Consider the following 15744-nt stretch of genomic DNA (forward strand, 5'->3'; position numbering starts at 1 on the left):
GCTATGGCAGCTGACTTTGGCCACTGGCCTTTTTTCTCCAAACATCTCAGTCTGGTGCCGGCAGACACTTTTGGTACACATCAGGCCACCCAAGGAACCAATGTTACGTTTCTCGAATGCACCTGGAGAAGTGACTGGCTCCAAGATCACTTGTGATGAGTGATGGGGTGTAAATTCTATTGATCATATCTGTCCAATCTGAAACGAAACGAAAGGCAGCCAGCTGCAAGAATTCACACTCTTCACACCGTAGAGATATAGATATATTTGTGTTGCATATTTAAGACAACTTTTAACATAATGCTTCCAACACAAAGCTTTCAGCACTCGTTCTTTGGAACAGGTTTCAATTCACGCCCTGCCTAGTTCACCCCCTTGGCTCAGAACGCACAACACGCTTTTATGAGTCCCTTTTCCAGACAAAGGTACCCCGACATCACACTGTATCGCTGGAAACGGAGAAGGTTGTGCCCTGGGTGTAGGGGTGGGCAATGAGCCCGACTAGGAGCTCAGGCCAAAGAAGAATCAGTGTGCTATGGGTCTGGCAAACCCCACTCGCAAAAAAATATTCCATTTTCAAAGGTTCTTTTTAGCACCAGCACAGCTCTTGAAATCAAAGAACTTTTTTTAAAAAAACAAACAAACGAACAAACAGAGGTCATTTGTGATCTGCACTTCCAATCCAAGAACAAAATAAAGAAAAGAAGCAGAACGTTTTGAAGAAATGCAGGGAAGTTAACTGCCTTGAAAGGCTCAGACCAAATAACCCCTGAGATCAGAACTTTCCAAACATCTTACTGAGACTATATCAAAACTCTGAACCTCAAGTCCGTTTCGACCACCTTCTAAAGAGGTTTTCCAGAGGCAGCATCAACAGCTCCTCATCATGTCAAGTCGTCTGTGTGTTCTTTCTGATATGGCACACTTAAAACAAAACAAGAGAGAGACTGTGTGTGTGTGTGTGTGTGTGTGTGTGTGTCTGAGCGAGAGAGAGAAATACTCTCCAAAGTAGACTATTTTGTCTTAACACTTCTATTTCAACAGCAACCATTAAGGGGCCCCAGACACTGATTCCCCAGTTCAACTGGGAGTGGTTTACTCAGGAACTGGGATACAGTTGAAAGATCAGATCAGGATAAGAAATAAGACTGGACATCGGACAACATTCAGTACAGAATTAAGATCACTCCCTGTGCATGGGAACACTGTTTTTGGCTGGGAAGTATACAGCTTCAGAGGGCTAAATTAGCCATTCAAAGTAGGTGTAGGTGGTGTGTGTGTGTGTGTGTGTGTGTGTGTGTGTGTGTGTGGTGCGTGTAAGGTCACAAATGATGCTGCCTGATTTGACAATGTTAAAAAAAAAAAGGAAAGGAAATCCACATTGAACAGTTGACACACTGGGGGGGAAGAAGTAGGTCAGAGTTGACTATCCATTCTGGCAGTGGTACCAGGGGTAACAAATATCCAGAGACAAGAAAATTCATTCGGAAAACAAATGAAGGGATTTCCTGCCTTGCATCAGACGTCAAGACAACCTTGACTTAATAATAAACCTTAATAAACCTGGCTTAATAAGGCCCTTTGGATGGGACAGGTCTGCAATGTGCCACCAAGACGCAAAACACAGCCAGATTTCAAGCCAAAGGGAGAAGGGGAATAGGCAAGGTAGATGGCGAGGCTTGAGAATGAGGCACTGTACAAGGGGGACTGGCAGGTGGTGGAGGTTTGGCACAGTGGGCAGCTCCATTAAGGGGGAGCCTTGGCACAGCTGCCAGAGGGGACAAATCCCTTCCTTGCTTCCAACCGGGAGGGTAAGCAGCTCTGAGCTGCAAAAAATAAAAATAAAAAAATAAAAAGAGAGAAGCTCTCTCCAACGTCAGCAGCAAGATCTAAGCTCCTAGCACTGCTAGGAGGGAAACACAAATGTTCCACCCTCTCCCCACCCCTACCGGAATCAGCAAGGAGGACCAAAATCATGTTACAGTGTAAGAAGAAGACAATGGGAACACTGAAATGCTCCCCACCCCACCTCTAGAGGCAGAGGGGCAGGATGACCGCCGTCGCTATTGCACTTTTGTCTCATATATACATAACACATTTGTAAAAAAATAAGAACTAAAAGGATGGGTTTGGGAGATGAGAAACAGGTCTGCCAAGCCAGGCACAGCTGCTCAGAGGACACAGACCCGGTTAAAGTGACGGCCTGGTTGCCTGCATTCCCCCATCTACCCCCATCTGGCCATTTCCCAGAATCCTCTGCCAGCAACCATTTGGGAACAAAGAGTCCTGGATCTTGCAGAGCATCACCCAGAGGTGAGGAGGGCACGCCGGCTCAGGTGCGCTGCAGCCAGGAAGCTGAGAGCTCACCTGCCAGACTAGAGAGTGCTTCCAATGCTTGGGACTCGTGTAAATACAGGTAGCCCCTCCCCATCCGCTTCACCGTCTCTCCAGCCAATCCTGAGAACGGGTGGGCGGGGCCTCTGCCTCCACACCACCTTTGCGCTGCCGACAGCCACTAAGAGTTTCCTGCTCTGCTGGCGAAGATCCCGTTCACGGGAGGATGGTACATTTTCACAGGATGACGAAGTCTCGAGCGTTTGCCCTGCGGAGAGGAGGGGGCCTGTGCGCCCAGCCCCACACCCTGCCACGAGGGGATGCTTCCTTGATCCCAACAATGTGCTGCCGGCGGCCCCTGCTACCTCAGCCGCCCGTCGGGCTTGATGGCCCCCAGTTCTGACTTGGGGTCCGGGGAGAGCGAGCTCCAGGAGGTTTTGCTACAGAGCTCCAGGGTGGAGCAGCTGGAGGGGCTCGCCACGCAGAGGGCAGCCACCGACCAGAAGCTGCCGATGCTGCTGTCCGTCCAGTTCTCCAGAGCCTTGCCAATGAGCTGCGTGTGCCGGTGGGAGGCTCGTCCTGTTTCGTCCAAGCGGGGGAGGCTCAAGATGCCAGCCAGGCCCTGGAAGTTCTGCTCCATGTACTCATTTCGAGGAGGACCAGCGTGAAGCCACTTGCCGTCATCTGGGACGGAACACAACAGGGAAAGGCAGTTAGCTGGGGGCACACACAGGCCCACGTGCGCCGCAAATCCCTCCAACGAAGCAGGCTTTGGCTAACCTTTTCTCTAGGCCAGGTGTGGGGAACCAGGTGTTGCTCCAGCATGACCAACGGCCAACGATGATGGGACTTTTGGTCAAGCAACATCTGGAGGGCAAAAGGTTCCCCATACCTGCTCTAGGCTCATAATAATACATTACAGTGGTACCTCGGGTTACATATGCTTCAGGTTACAGACACTTCAGGTTACAGACTCCGCTAACCCAGAAATAGTACCTTGGGTTAAGAACTTTGCTTCAGGATGAGAACAGAAATCTTGCTCTGGCAGCAGCAGGAGGCCCCATTAGCTACAGTGGTGCTTCAGGTTAAGAACAGTTTCAGGTTAAGAACGGACCTCCAGAACGAATTAAGTACGTAACCAGAGGTACCACTGTAATTTATTATCATTGTTTTTTTATTTTAGGGAATCCAGTGCTGATCCTACAGAGGAGTAGATACACACTGAAACTAATGAACCAAGTTATTCACATCCATTAACTTCAGTGGATTTCCCCACCTCCACCACCAACTAGGACTAGCCCTGGATACCACCTGGTCTTATTAATTACTGTTACTGCATTGATTTACATACAGCGTTAACGCCAAAACATGCTTCTGAGCAGTTTCCTAGTTTAAAAACAATTGCACGGTTATTAAAGTACAAACACCCAAAATTAAACGATCCCATTGAAACAGCACAGTGCTTAAAAATAGGAGTCTTGGGTCAAGAGATCAAGGGAATGCTAAACTGGAGCCTCTTCAGAAGCCAGCAGAAAGTCAATAAAAAAGGGGGCCTGCCATATTTCAGATCCATTCCGCATCCTCAACACTGGTGGGCAGTGAGGCAGGTAGCTAGGCCAGGCACAGGCAAACTTGTCCCTCCAGATGTCTTGGGGCTACAACTCCCATCATCCCTGACCACTGGTCCTGTTAGCTAGGAATGATGGGATTTGTAGTCCCAAAACATCTGGAGGGCCAAGTTTGCCTATGCCTGAGCTAGGCAGTGCTGCAGGTGCTCACAGCATGACTTTAGGTGGGAGCAGCCAGAGAGAGGTGGTCACTGCTCACAGGTGCAGAACGGATGCTTGTCCCTCATGCCATTGGCAACTAGGAGGGCCACCCATTTAGCAGCTAGGTAACTGCATTGTGCTCTCTGTGGGGAGCCTGCCGCCCCCGGCTACCTCCTGGAAAAGAAAGGTAAAGTCGGGGACGCCTTTCCCCACAACTTGGCAGCCACCCAGTGAACCACAGCACCGGCCATCACTGATGTTCGGTTACTGCTCTTGCCGGCTCCTTATTGAGGAAAAGCAAACTGTGCTGCTTGCCTTAGCTGGCAGACTGCTGACCGCTTTCTCCCTAACCGAACTGGATTATGGCACTGAGGGGCTAGTCTTCTGACCCCTGGGCAAGATACAGTGGTACCTCGGGTTACATATGCTTCAGGTTACATACGCTTCAGGTTACAGACTCTGCTAACCCAGAGATAGTACCTCGGGTTAAGAACTTTGCTTCAGGTTGAGAACAGAAATCATGCTCCAGCAGCGCGGTGCAGCAGGACACCCCATTAGCTAAAGTGGTGCTTCAGGTTAAGAACAGTTTCAGGTTAAGAATGGACCTCTGGAACGAATTAAGTACTTAACCCGAGGTACCACTGTATAGCCTGTCTCTAGGTGGGGCAGGCCACCAAGGCCAGGAAAAGCAAGGAAAGAAAACCAGCATTAAGTTGCATTGCCCCTGCCTCCCTCATTTGCCTCCACTGAACTGCTTCACTTTCTTTCTGTCTTCTAATTGGACAGGAAGGAGTCAGGAAGAATGGTGAAGCAGCAATGCCGATGGCAAGGCAGAAGCAATCAAAGCTGCCTTGAAGCTGAGCACAGAAGCAGTGCAACGCCATCACTTCTTACAGGAAGCTGGCCTGCCTTACTTGTTGCAGTTGCAAGAAACAGAAGGTTGGTCTGCCTACCGCCGCGGGCAGGGGTTGCATTGTATCTTGGGTGGGACAGTAGCAGTGGCAGCTGCCCTACACTTTGCCTGGTCCCTCAGACCAGCAGTCAGGTGGTGGGCGAACCGGCTTGCCTGCCTTGTCCCCCTCTGCTGGTGGAGAGGGAAGGAAGGGCTCAGCTCACCTCCAGCTGAGCCAAGTTTTGTGTGCATGTTTCCTTGCTTAAGAAAGCTCCTGTGTTGCTATAGCCACTGCCACTTGCACACAGTCTAACTGCTCACTCTCCCGACTCAAGTGGCTTCCTTTCCCCCCTCTTGACAAGGAGCACAATGGGATCCACGGGTTCTCCCCCCCTCCTTTTGCCTCAACAATTCCCTTCCTCCAGTGCCTGCTGCTCTACCCTTCCACCAGCCTCCCACGTTTTCGCTACTTGCCTCAGTGTGTTGCGCTGAGAGAGAACGTTCCCTGGCAGCCTCTTCCTTTCCCCCAAATTGTTTACCCCCTCCCCGACTCCCCAGCCAGCAATTGTGGTGGATAACAGAGAGCTGATTTCCTGAAATCCCGGGGGTGCCGAGTTGCTTGCTTAAAATACAAAAGAAGGCCCTGACTTCCTTCTCCCTTTGTTCCACATACACACTTTTCAATAAAACCCTGTGCAAGCTCACTCAAAAAGCAGCATGCAGCATGGGTAGGCTCAGGCTGTGCAAGTAATTCCACAGAGGCACATGCAGCAAAAATGAAGGGATGAGAGAGGTGCCAGAGTGTGCATAAGCTGTTAAGATACGCTGTATACCTCATGTCTGGACCACCACCTCAGTTCATTGGCTTTTAGGGGGCCAAGCTGTCCATCACAGGCTCTACTAACATTCCCCTAAAACCAAACTGTGCATGTTTAGAGGTACCACGCGGAATGACTTTTGGGTGGTGGGAGGTACCCCTGGCTGTTCTTGCCACTGTCACGTGTCACCCCTTCACTGAAATTCTAGGGCTGCAATCCTATTAATGCTTACTTGGGAGTACGTTTCCTCAAAAGACTTTCAAATAAATGTGCTTTAGGACTGCACTGCAGAACCCTTTGACCAGGTTCAGGTGTGTGCAGTGCATATTACCCCGTGCTGCAGAGATTTAAAATCACAAGTATAAATGTGAGAAGGCTGCTTGAGAACCACCTCAAGAGGACACGGAGAGCGCAACTACAGACGGGCCCGAAGAAAAGAACCGTGAAGTCAAAACCGACTTCTGACGGCCTACTCGAATATTATGTTTTTTGTGCACTGCCACAAATGCAATGAGTGAATGAGACAAGCGTGGATTTAGAAACAGGAGTATCACACAGGGAGACTCAGCACAAAGCTAGCATGGGCTGGAGTGTATGCTTTTGTTTGGGAACTGCAAAGCAACAGTTCCCTCCCCCCCCCCTTAGCTCCCCCCCTCACCTTTCCTGAGAGGCTGCTTGCGGTTGAAGGTCTGTGGGACAACCAGGAACTGGCTCTCACCCAGGGGCTCCCAGAACTGGAGGAGTCGGATGGTCCACACACCTGGGCGAAGAGGCCGGTTGAGGGGAGGCTTGTACTGCGTGAATTCTGCCTCTGCGTCCACTGCAATGTCGTAGGAGGTGGCAATGACATAGGTGGGGTCAATCCAAACGACAGTTGCTGTGAGGTTGGGGCCCCGGGCCCATTTCTGCATGGCCACCGGCTCATCAAAAGGTCCAATCAAGCCACCAAAATTGCGGAAGATCCTCTCTTTTGGGTCCCACTCGGTACCTACCTGCGGGAGGGAAGGAGAGAAACACTCAGAATGGGAAACACCACACACACACTATGGGATAATTAATAAACTCGTTTTTCATCATGTTATGGTAGACTCTCCAACAGCCAGATATAACACTTAGAACCTGCCCCAAAGCGAGGGCTTGGGCCAACAATGGTTTGTACAGTAGACGTTCAGGTTGTGAACGTGATCCGTGCAGGATGCACTTTTGCAACCCGCAGCATTCGCAACCCGCAGCGGCGCAACTGCGCACGCACGGGTTGCAATTCGGTGCTTCTGTGCATGCACAAAGTGCGATTTAGCGCCTCTGCACATGCGCGTCCGCCAAAACCCGGAAGTAACCCATTCCAGTACTTTTGGGTTTCGGAGGGTCCGTAACCTGAAAAAACGCAACCTGAAGCACCTGTAACCCAAGGTATGGCTGTACTAAGAAGTTTACAACAGACCAAAAGACACTGGAATATTTTCCAGAAATGGGCAACCAAAACAATCAAAGGGGTGCAAGAGCTTCCCTATGAGGAAAGCTTACAATATTTGTGTCTTTTGTTGTTGCTGTTGTTCTGAGAAGAGGGTGTGTGTGTGTGTGTGTGTGTGTGTGTGTAACATTAATTTTTTCAAAGCATTTTCTGTGTGCCGCTTTTATCCATCTGCACAACTGCAGCAGAAAGACACTCACAGAAGAAATTAGCGTGACTGACTGTTGCTTCCTGTGAGGAAGGAAGATGAGGGAGGGACCTGGAGGATGAGAGGGGCAGCCCATCTTATTATCACCTCTTGTGCTGATTTGATTAAGCTGCCTTTCCTATCTATGACTTTTTAGAAGTCCGACTGTTGCAGTTGAACCTCTGTATATATTAAAGGTGTATAAAATTATACAGGGTGTAGAGAAAGCAGACAGAGTAAAGTTTTTCCTTTCTCTCTTATAATACTAGAACTCAAGGGCATCCAATGGAAGTTGACTGTTGGGAAATTACTGGACGAGGCTGCTACCTTTTGAAGAAATGACTTCCCCTATAATGAACGACCTGAAGCTGCTGCAAACCCTGAGGCTACAGTGCACTCTGGCGCTTACTCAGCAGAATCAACCCACCCATGGTCTCGGCCTACCCTTCTTTTTAAAGACTGGAATGTTGCCGAGACAGAAACTAACTTCTTTTTTGTATCTCCCCATCTTCAAGTTGACAGTTTTGAGCCAGGAAGGACCACCAGCAGGAAGCAGGAAGCCTACCTCAAGGTTCTGCAGACGGTTGGCCTGCCTGCTGCGGCCTGCTAGCTTGAGAGTCCCTCGGGGCATCACCCACATTTCCAGAGACTCCACCTGCTGCGACGCAGGGTTTTGTACTTCCTGAGTCACCAAGTAGCCCTGGAAATGGTCATCGTAGAAGTACAGGTGCACACTGGACGGGAAGCCCTGTGGCTCAAACCTAGAGAGAGGAAGCAAAGAAGAGCAAGTTAACATTTGCATTTCGAGGTAAAGCGGCAAACCTCCAAGTCTGCAGGCCTAATTTGGACAACACTGCTTCCCCATTTGGTACACATTTCCTGATTTGTAGTTCTGTTTCTTAACCCGTCTGCTCCCCTGGCTCTCAAAACAGCCATAGTAACTTCTCAGAGTCGGAAGACACAGACACTAGTCCTACACCTTTTAATCCAGGAGAACTATCAGACTGATCCCATTTTCCTGCAGGCCATCAGCTGATGAGACCTTACCTGTCCCCTTGTGCCTCTCATTTCCCTGGACGCCCACTGCCATATAAAACATATGATCTGTCTAACTCAGTACTGTCTATTTTCACTGCCCTTCTCCAGTCATACTTGTCATGGAATTCTACTCAATATTGATCCAGAATAGATTCCAATGTATAGTTAGCAGAGTAAAACTTAAAACACGTTGCAGGATTCCCCCCAAAATAGACCAGAGGCAATTATATTTCATGCAGCAGAGCTTTACTGCTACTGAAGGCAAATGAGCATAATGGTCATAAATACAATACATTCAGGATTGGCACTGTCCATAAGAAATCCAGTTGCAGCGGACTTAAATTAAACTTACAGTAAATCTAAACCTTAACACTAAGCATACAGAACACCACACCAGAAGGAAAAGAGATAGAAAGAGAAGAAGAGTGGAACTCGGGCTCCTTCTGGCCTCCTATTATAGTCAGCATGACCTTGACAGAAGAGATAACAGAACCAGTTTAAGCCAGCTGTACTCAGCTTCTCTGAAGGTATAACCCAAACACCAGGAACCTTCTGCTTGCTTCTTTCACACAGAGACGCTTCCAGAACCCTCTTGAATTAAGTAGAATAGGAAATATCTCTGCACATTGGATCAATACTTTCTGTAAATGCAAACTGACAATACTACCCTGAGGACCTTTTGAAAGGAGATACCAGGGCTTGAACCTTCAGGTTTCCTGCTTGCTCCTGCTATCTAGTCCAGCAACCTGTTCTTATAGTGACTCTATCCCAAGCAGGCACACTCCCCACTTGCAATTCCAAACAACTGGCCTTCAGAGGCATATTGCCGTTGACGTTCGGCCCATCTCCAAAGGCGCAGAGTGCCACACGCTGCTGTGGGAGCAGAGAGTCAAGCCAAGAAGAAGGCGGCCCAGGAGTCTGCAGACAAAAGCTCTCCTAACTGGCCACAGAATGTAACTCCCTGCTACTACTATTATTATTATCATCATCAGTCAATCGGCCCGAATTACCTGCAAAGCTTCTCCTCTTTCTGTGCCTGCGCAGATGTCACTTTCCGCAGCCCCAGCCTGGAGAAGGATGTGTACACAGTCAGGGTGACGTCGCTGAGCCCACTCAGCCCATCCACGCGGTCATAGACACTCTCCCAATAGGCCTTGAGGGCTGGTGTGTTAGGTGGGTAGTTACCGTAGAGATGCGAGTCCAAGATCTCCAGCACCTCCTGGTTGATCGTGGATTCGAACTTCCTGGCAAAGAAGGTGGGTCTGGAGATTTGCTGAAAAGACACACAGACGTTGGGAGGAGGAGGGTGTGTGTTTTACAACATGATTCAGGCTCAAATCTGCAATGTGCAGAAAAGAAACATGCTAGAAATAAGACTACGAGGAGAGGACATGGGGGGCTGGGGGGAGAAGCGGAGGAAATCTAACCAAATAAATCTCCTTTACTTGACCCAGACACAAAGATTCCATGTGAAAGGTGGAAGTGAATACAAAATGCATACACCTGTACCCTATCGCTGATACAATTTGGGTTTCTAGGAACCCTGCCTGGTTGCAGAATCCTGTCTTTTTTTTTTGAAGAGGTGGTGATTGGGCAAAATATCTAAGAGCAGAAGCAGCTCTTTTAAAGAGGTGGTGGGGAGTCAGTCCTCAACGTGTTGCTGTTGCTGCACAACCCAAGACTGCATCTGGATTTGAGCCTTCAGAGATTTAGGTCAGTAGGTACACCCACGAGGTCCTAACTCCCGCTTGAATCCGTTAACCGCAAAGACCGCAAGTGCCAGGGTCCTACTGGAAAGCAGTCCTTGTAAAACAGCTATAGAAACTGACTTCAAATAACATTTTCAGTCAGGAGGCACAACTCTGAAGCCACTGTTAACCCTACGACCTCACCTTTCACTTTGCTTATTCAGGTCACTGCTGCTGCACCAGTTTGGCTCGTAGGCTCTGAACAGGCCCATCAGAAGGGAGCCAAACTTGCAGGGTCTGTTTTTGAGACACTCAACAGGAGCATTGTGTTACGGTAAGCTCACCAGAGATTAATTCTGGCTCTGATGTTGGATGCTGGTCAAGGCCTCTGAACTTGTGTAATCTACTCTCACATTTAAATTCTGTGCCACCCCCTTCTCCTTGTGCCCCTGCACTATCTTCCTCTCATACTTCATGCCAATTACAAGGTTCAAGTCCTCAGCATGAAAACTCTCCACCTGCCCGCACATGCCCTTCATTCCCCTTAAGCTCACTTTCTGTCACTCCCAATGTTTCCTTCCCCACCCCCACTTCTCTCTCTAAATGCCCATCTGCCATGTGCTTCAGCAACCCTCCACAATTCAGCCCCTTTCCTTTTTCACTTTTAAAAAACCAAGCCACCCAAAGTTTCACCTTCCCATTGCAATTAGATGCTCTCTTCACCACTCACTGTCAGTCTTGGCTCCAGAGATTGCATTCCAATGGTAGGAGGGCCAGAGGCAAAAAGGGGTGCTAGAAAGGGGCTCCATGCAGCATTTGAAATTAGCCAGGTGCATTTTGCACCTGGCTATTGGTCACTTCTGACCAAGTGAAGATGCCTGGGTGCCAGGATAGCACCTGGGGTGTCCATCATCTGGAGGTGAATACCTTAGGTTCCTTGGATCTTGGATTGTTTTCACACACTAGAAACAGATCCTGCATAATTTTATCCATTATATTTTATCTGCACTGTCAGAATGAATTTTAGGAACCAAAAAGTCATATTGAAAAATGGCAACTCGGCATTCTGTTTTGGCGACTGTAACCTTGGTTAAAGGAGCCATTTGGCACCTAGCTTATATATGACAGCCAGTGTGGTGTACTAGTTAAAAGTGATAGACTTGTAATCTGGTGAACCGGGTTCGCGTCTCCGCTCCTCCACATGCAGCTGCTGGGTGACCTTGGGCTAGTCCCACTTCTCTGAAGTCTCTCAGCCTCACTCACCTCACAGAGTGTTGTGAGGGAGGAAGGGAAAGGCGATTGTTAGCTGTTTTGAGACTCCTTAGGGTAGTGATAAAGCAGGATATCAAATCCAAACTCCAAATCCAAATTAGGACCGCAGACTGAATGTCTCTCCCCACTGCTGCTACAAGCACTCTAGATACAACAGTGGCAGTAAGCAGCACCACTTTAGAAGTACTAATTCAGAGCAACCAGTACAATGAAGCCCATGGATGGGAGAGAAGCTGAGTTACTTTGATTACTGCAGAAGAGGAATAGGGGAGACAAATCAACTCTTGAGAGCAGGAGTGAAACCTAATTGCGGAAGAGTGAAAGAGAGAGAGGGAGGGAGAAACGGGGGAACGCTTGGGGCACCTGTAGCCGCAGGAAGTCCTGTGGCTTGAAGTCATTCGGGGAGCAGCCGCACCAGTCCACTATGTGTTTATACTGGCATTTGCAGCCCAGCTTGCGGTTCCAGTTTGTCACCCGGAGGTTGTTGTCTACAAGGGTCTCACAGGCGTGGCTGTTCTCCAGGACAGTATGGAAGAAGGACTGTAAACAGAGAGAGAGAGAGAGAAGAGGGAAGGAAGGAGGAAGAAGAACCACAGTGAGCAATGTGGCAACCCGCTCAACGCCAAACTAACTGGGGAGCAACGAAATCGGAGATGCCAGCCAACTCACCTCTGCTGGGAGAAGCGTGTAGGTGTAGAACTGCCGTAGCTGGGAGACCAGCCGGTCATTGGTATAGACCACGTATTCCACAAAGCTTCGAGTGAGGGCGAACCAATCTGAGCCGCCATCCACCACAATGCCCTCTGGGATCTGCCGTTCGCCCAGCCGCCACATGTGAGAGTCGCATTCGTGGAAAAGTCTGTCTAGGCCCTGCTTCTTGATGAACCTGTGCAGGGATGAATGCCTCAGATTCACTAGAAAGCAACGTGGAGTTTTCTGCATTAAGATCAGAGCAAGAAGGGTTCTGTAGAATGCTATACTCTTAACTCTGGGTTCCACAGCCAGGAAACTCCAAACATTCTGCATAATTACATTTGCTTTGCTTAATTCATCACTAAAAGCACTTTTCATGAAGTAACAGCCTCTCTGGTTTTCTGTAGAAACATCAGCCTGGCTCGGGTCATCTACTATATCAGAGGTTTTCAACCTTTTGGGATCCATGGCTCCCTTGACCAACTACGTACTTTCTGCGGCACCCCTGTGGAGCCCAGTTACATAACCCCTTGCCTGCAGAACCAGCAGCCCTTTACCCTTTTTCGAACACCCTCCCTTGTGGAGTGTTCTTCTCTTCTTCCCTCTCCTTGGGAGTCCTCTGGGCAGCTGCCCCTGGTCTCTGAGCTGCCCCCCTGCCCCAAAGAGAGGTGCCTCCTCACACTGCCCCACAGCGGTCTGGGAAGCACCCCATGGCCAGCCCCAGAGGCACTATTCGCTTGGAGAGCTTGTAGCCAGGGCTGCCGCAACAAACAGCTATGCAAGCCTTTGGGAGGCAGAGACGTGAGAGGGCATCAGAGGAGGGAGGGAAGGAGAGAGGGGCAGAGGCCGGTGTTGCTTGCGGCACCTCTGACCACCATTCAAGGCACCCCAGGGTGCCTTGGCACATTGGTTGAAAACCACTGTACTAGATCATTGGTGGGGAACTTGGTTCCTGGGACTACAACTCCAGCCTCCCTTGACCCTTGCTAAAGCTCTGGCCTACCTCTTAGTGCAAACACAAGCCACTGAGCCTGAGCTTCCACCCACCATGAACCGCCATTGGCAGGACTAGCAGCAACGGCAGCAGATATGCCCTATGCTTATATTTTATTCCATTCTCAGTTATGCTGTTTTTAATGCACATTTTAATATTTGACTTCTTTTAGTAAAGCTTTCTTTGGAAATGTTTTAAGATTTTGTTGTTGTTTACTTTGCTGCATTGAATGCGCATTCTGTAGTTGACTTTCTTTGCCATGTTTTATTCTGAAATCTTTTACTACAGTAATGTAGTTTCCTGTTAAAATACATTGCTTGGAATGTATACTTTATACAGCCATACCTTGGTTTTCGAACAGCTTAGTTCTTGGGCGTTTTGGCTCCTGAATGCCGCAAACCCGGAAGTGCGTGTTCCGGTTTGCGAACTATTTTTGGAAGCCGAACGTCCAACGGGGCTTCTAATTGGCTGCAGGAGCTTCATGCAGCCAATCCGAAAACACGCTTTGGTTTCCGAACGTTTTGGAAGTCAAACAGACTTCCGGGATGGATGCTGTTCAACTTCCGAGGAATGACTGTATTTGACTTTCTTCAGCAATGTTTTCTTCTGGATTGTTTTATTTGCTGTTTTAATGTGTTGCAAGCCGCTTTGAGGCTTTTTCTTTAAAACTATACAGCGGTATAGAAATTAAACGAGTAACAACAACAACAATAATAATAATAATGCTGGCTGGGGCTGCTGGGAGCTGGAGTTCAACAGCCGGAAAGTTGCAGAACAGTCACTCCTGTTCAGGAAAGAGGCTTCCACAGCTGCCATGATTCTGCCAACACTTTCCCTTCAAGGTATAGGAGGAGCCTCTTAGGCAGCAGTCAGGCAGCAGCAAATGAAACTGGCAGCAGAGTTGCCAAAAAAACCACACAAAGATAAACTGAGGAGAAGACTATGAGAAGTTTTCAGATTATTCACTTACAGCAGAAACATCTTATCTACAACCTTTGCACTGTAATGGATTTCCGTTGTTTTGGGTTGCAGCTAGAGTTGTGATAGGAGCAGTGGGAGGACAGCGATCAGGAACATGGTGAACGCACAGTTTTGTTCCAGCAAAAGGCCCAATAAAGATTCCTTTAACTTTTCCAAACCTTTGGGCAAACCCCCATTCTCACCACCACCTCTACCCCGTTCATGGTTCATTTTTAACCTCCTCCCCATGCTGTCTCTCAATCGAGGGAATTACCTGGCATTATCTCGGCCATGAGACTTCAGGAAATTCTTGTCTCGGTGTTTCGACAGGAATGTCACCAGCTCCTCGTTGGTCCTGCAGGTGGCAGCAATTCAAAGGAAGAATTAAAACAGCCAAAGCAGGAGTTCAGTGGCAAGACTAGAGGGCTTTTCAGATACGTCAATTATAGCACGATGAAGTGGGGAGGGGAAATCATGGAGGCAAGTGCTGCCCCAACCTATCTGAATCTGTCTGAAGAGAGACTCCATACAACAATATATGTCTGGCTTCTTTCCACATTATCGAAATCCCTGTTTTTCCAAGTTCCCCTCATGGAGAAAGTCCTGCACTCATCCCACCCCTCCTTGGGGTCCCTTTCAACTCTATAATTCTACGATGTACATGAATTTTCAAAAAGAGAACAGCAGGACAGGAAATACGACACAGCTTCTGCAGGAACAGAGAATGCAACGCTTATGTTTTAGTGATGAAGCCATCCAGTGTCTTTTGGAAAGCCTTTGTCTAGTAATATGAATCTGCCTGGGCAAAAGAGGAAAGAACTAACTGGTGAAGCCCACACACTTCAGTGGTGCAATGATTAAGAGTAAAGGATGAAGGCAGTTTGAGACTTGTCAGGCTCTTTGTTAATGGATAAAGAAGTGGCAGCTTTTAAGCTCTCAAGGTATTCTTTGAAGAGCAGAAACTCCAATGTGGCCTAATGCAAAAGCAAAAAACCGAGTTATTATTTGTGGTCAGCCACTGTCTAAACCAAGTATAGGGGAAATACCATTCGGAATTGTTAAAAGAACTAACGGACTCTCTCTCCTCCATCATAAAAAGAGTTGCAAAGGGGAGCACTTTCCCGCAAGTTTGTTGCAGAAGTTAATCATAACAAGTTTGCAAGGGCTGCTGCCTTGAACCCAAGAGACCCAGATGTGCCAAGTAACAAATGCTTGGTATAAAAATGACAGCAGGGGGTGCTACACCAATTTTTATTTTTTCGCTCCACGTATATTTCCTCTTAATCTGGTACAAACTGTTTCCAGACAGGCTAGGTGCTGCAGCTGAAGGACCCTGGACCAGAAGGTCTCAGGTTCAATCCTTAGAATCTCCAGGCAAGGCAGGTAGAGATCCCACCTATAATCCTGGGGAGCCGTTGCCAGTAGATGTAGATAATACTGAACTAAATGGACCAATAGTCAGTACAGTGGTACCTCTACTTATGTTCACCTCCGGTTACGGATCCTTCGGCATACGTATGCGGCAAACCCGGAAGTATTTTTCTGGGTTTCGCCGTGCACACATGCACAGAAGTGCTCTACAAACCGTGCGCATGTGCAGAAGCGCTAAACCGCACTGTGCAAATGCA

The 15744-nt window shown here is 48.5% G+C and overlaps 1 protein-coding gene across 3 annotated transcripts in view; it reads right to left on the minus strand.

Moving 5' to 3' along the window:
* Window positions 1-250: 250 nt before the first annotated feature.
* Window positions 251-15744, minus strand: part of XYLT2 (xylosyltransferase 2) — a 36145-nt gene continuing 20651 nt past the window's right edge. For 2 of the 3 annotated variants that reach the window (XM_080993687.1, XM_080993688.1), the window contains exons 5-11: window positions 14391-14471; window positions 12139-12355; window positions 11833-12009; window positions 9520-9782; window positions 8037-8232; window positions 6472-6805; window positions 251-3018 (exon numbers count right to left, since the gene is read on the minus strand). In XM_080993687.1, coding sequence (XP_080849813.1) covers window positions 2696-3018; window positions 6472-6805; window positions 8037-8232; window positions 9520-9782; window positions 11833-12009; window positions 12139-12355; window positions 14391-14471 — 1591 coding nt within the window. In that variant the 3' untranslated portion in view covers window positions 251-2695. The remainder of the gene's footprint in view (window positions 3019-6471; window positions 6806-8036; window positions 8233-9519; window positions 9783-11832; window positions 12010-12138; window positions 12356-14390; window positions 14472-15744) is intronic. The other variant, XM_080993689.1, reaches the window with a different exon arrangement.

The sequence above is a fragment of the Podarcis pityusensis genome (assembly GCF_964106645.2).
Source record: "Podarcis pityusensis genome assembly, chromosome: 2".
NCBI classification, from domain to species: domain Eukaryota; kingdom Metazoa; phylum Chordata; class Lepidosauria; order Squamata; family Lacertidae; genus Podarcis; species Podarcis pityusensis.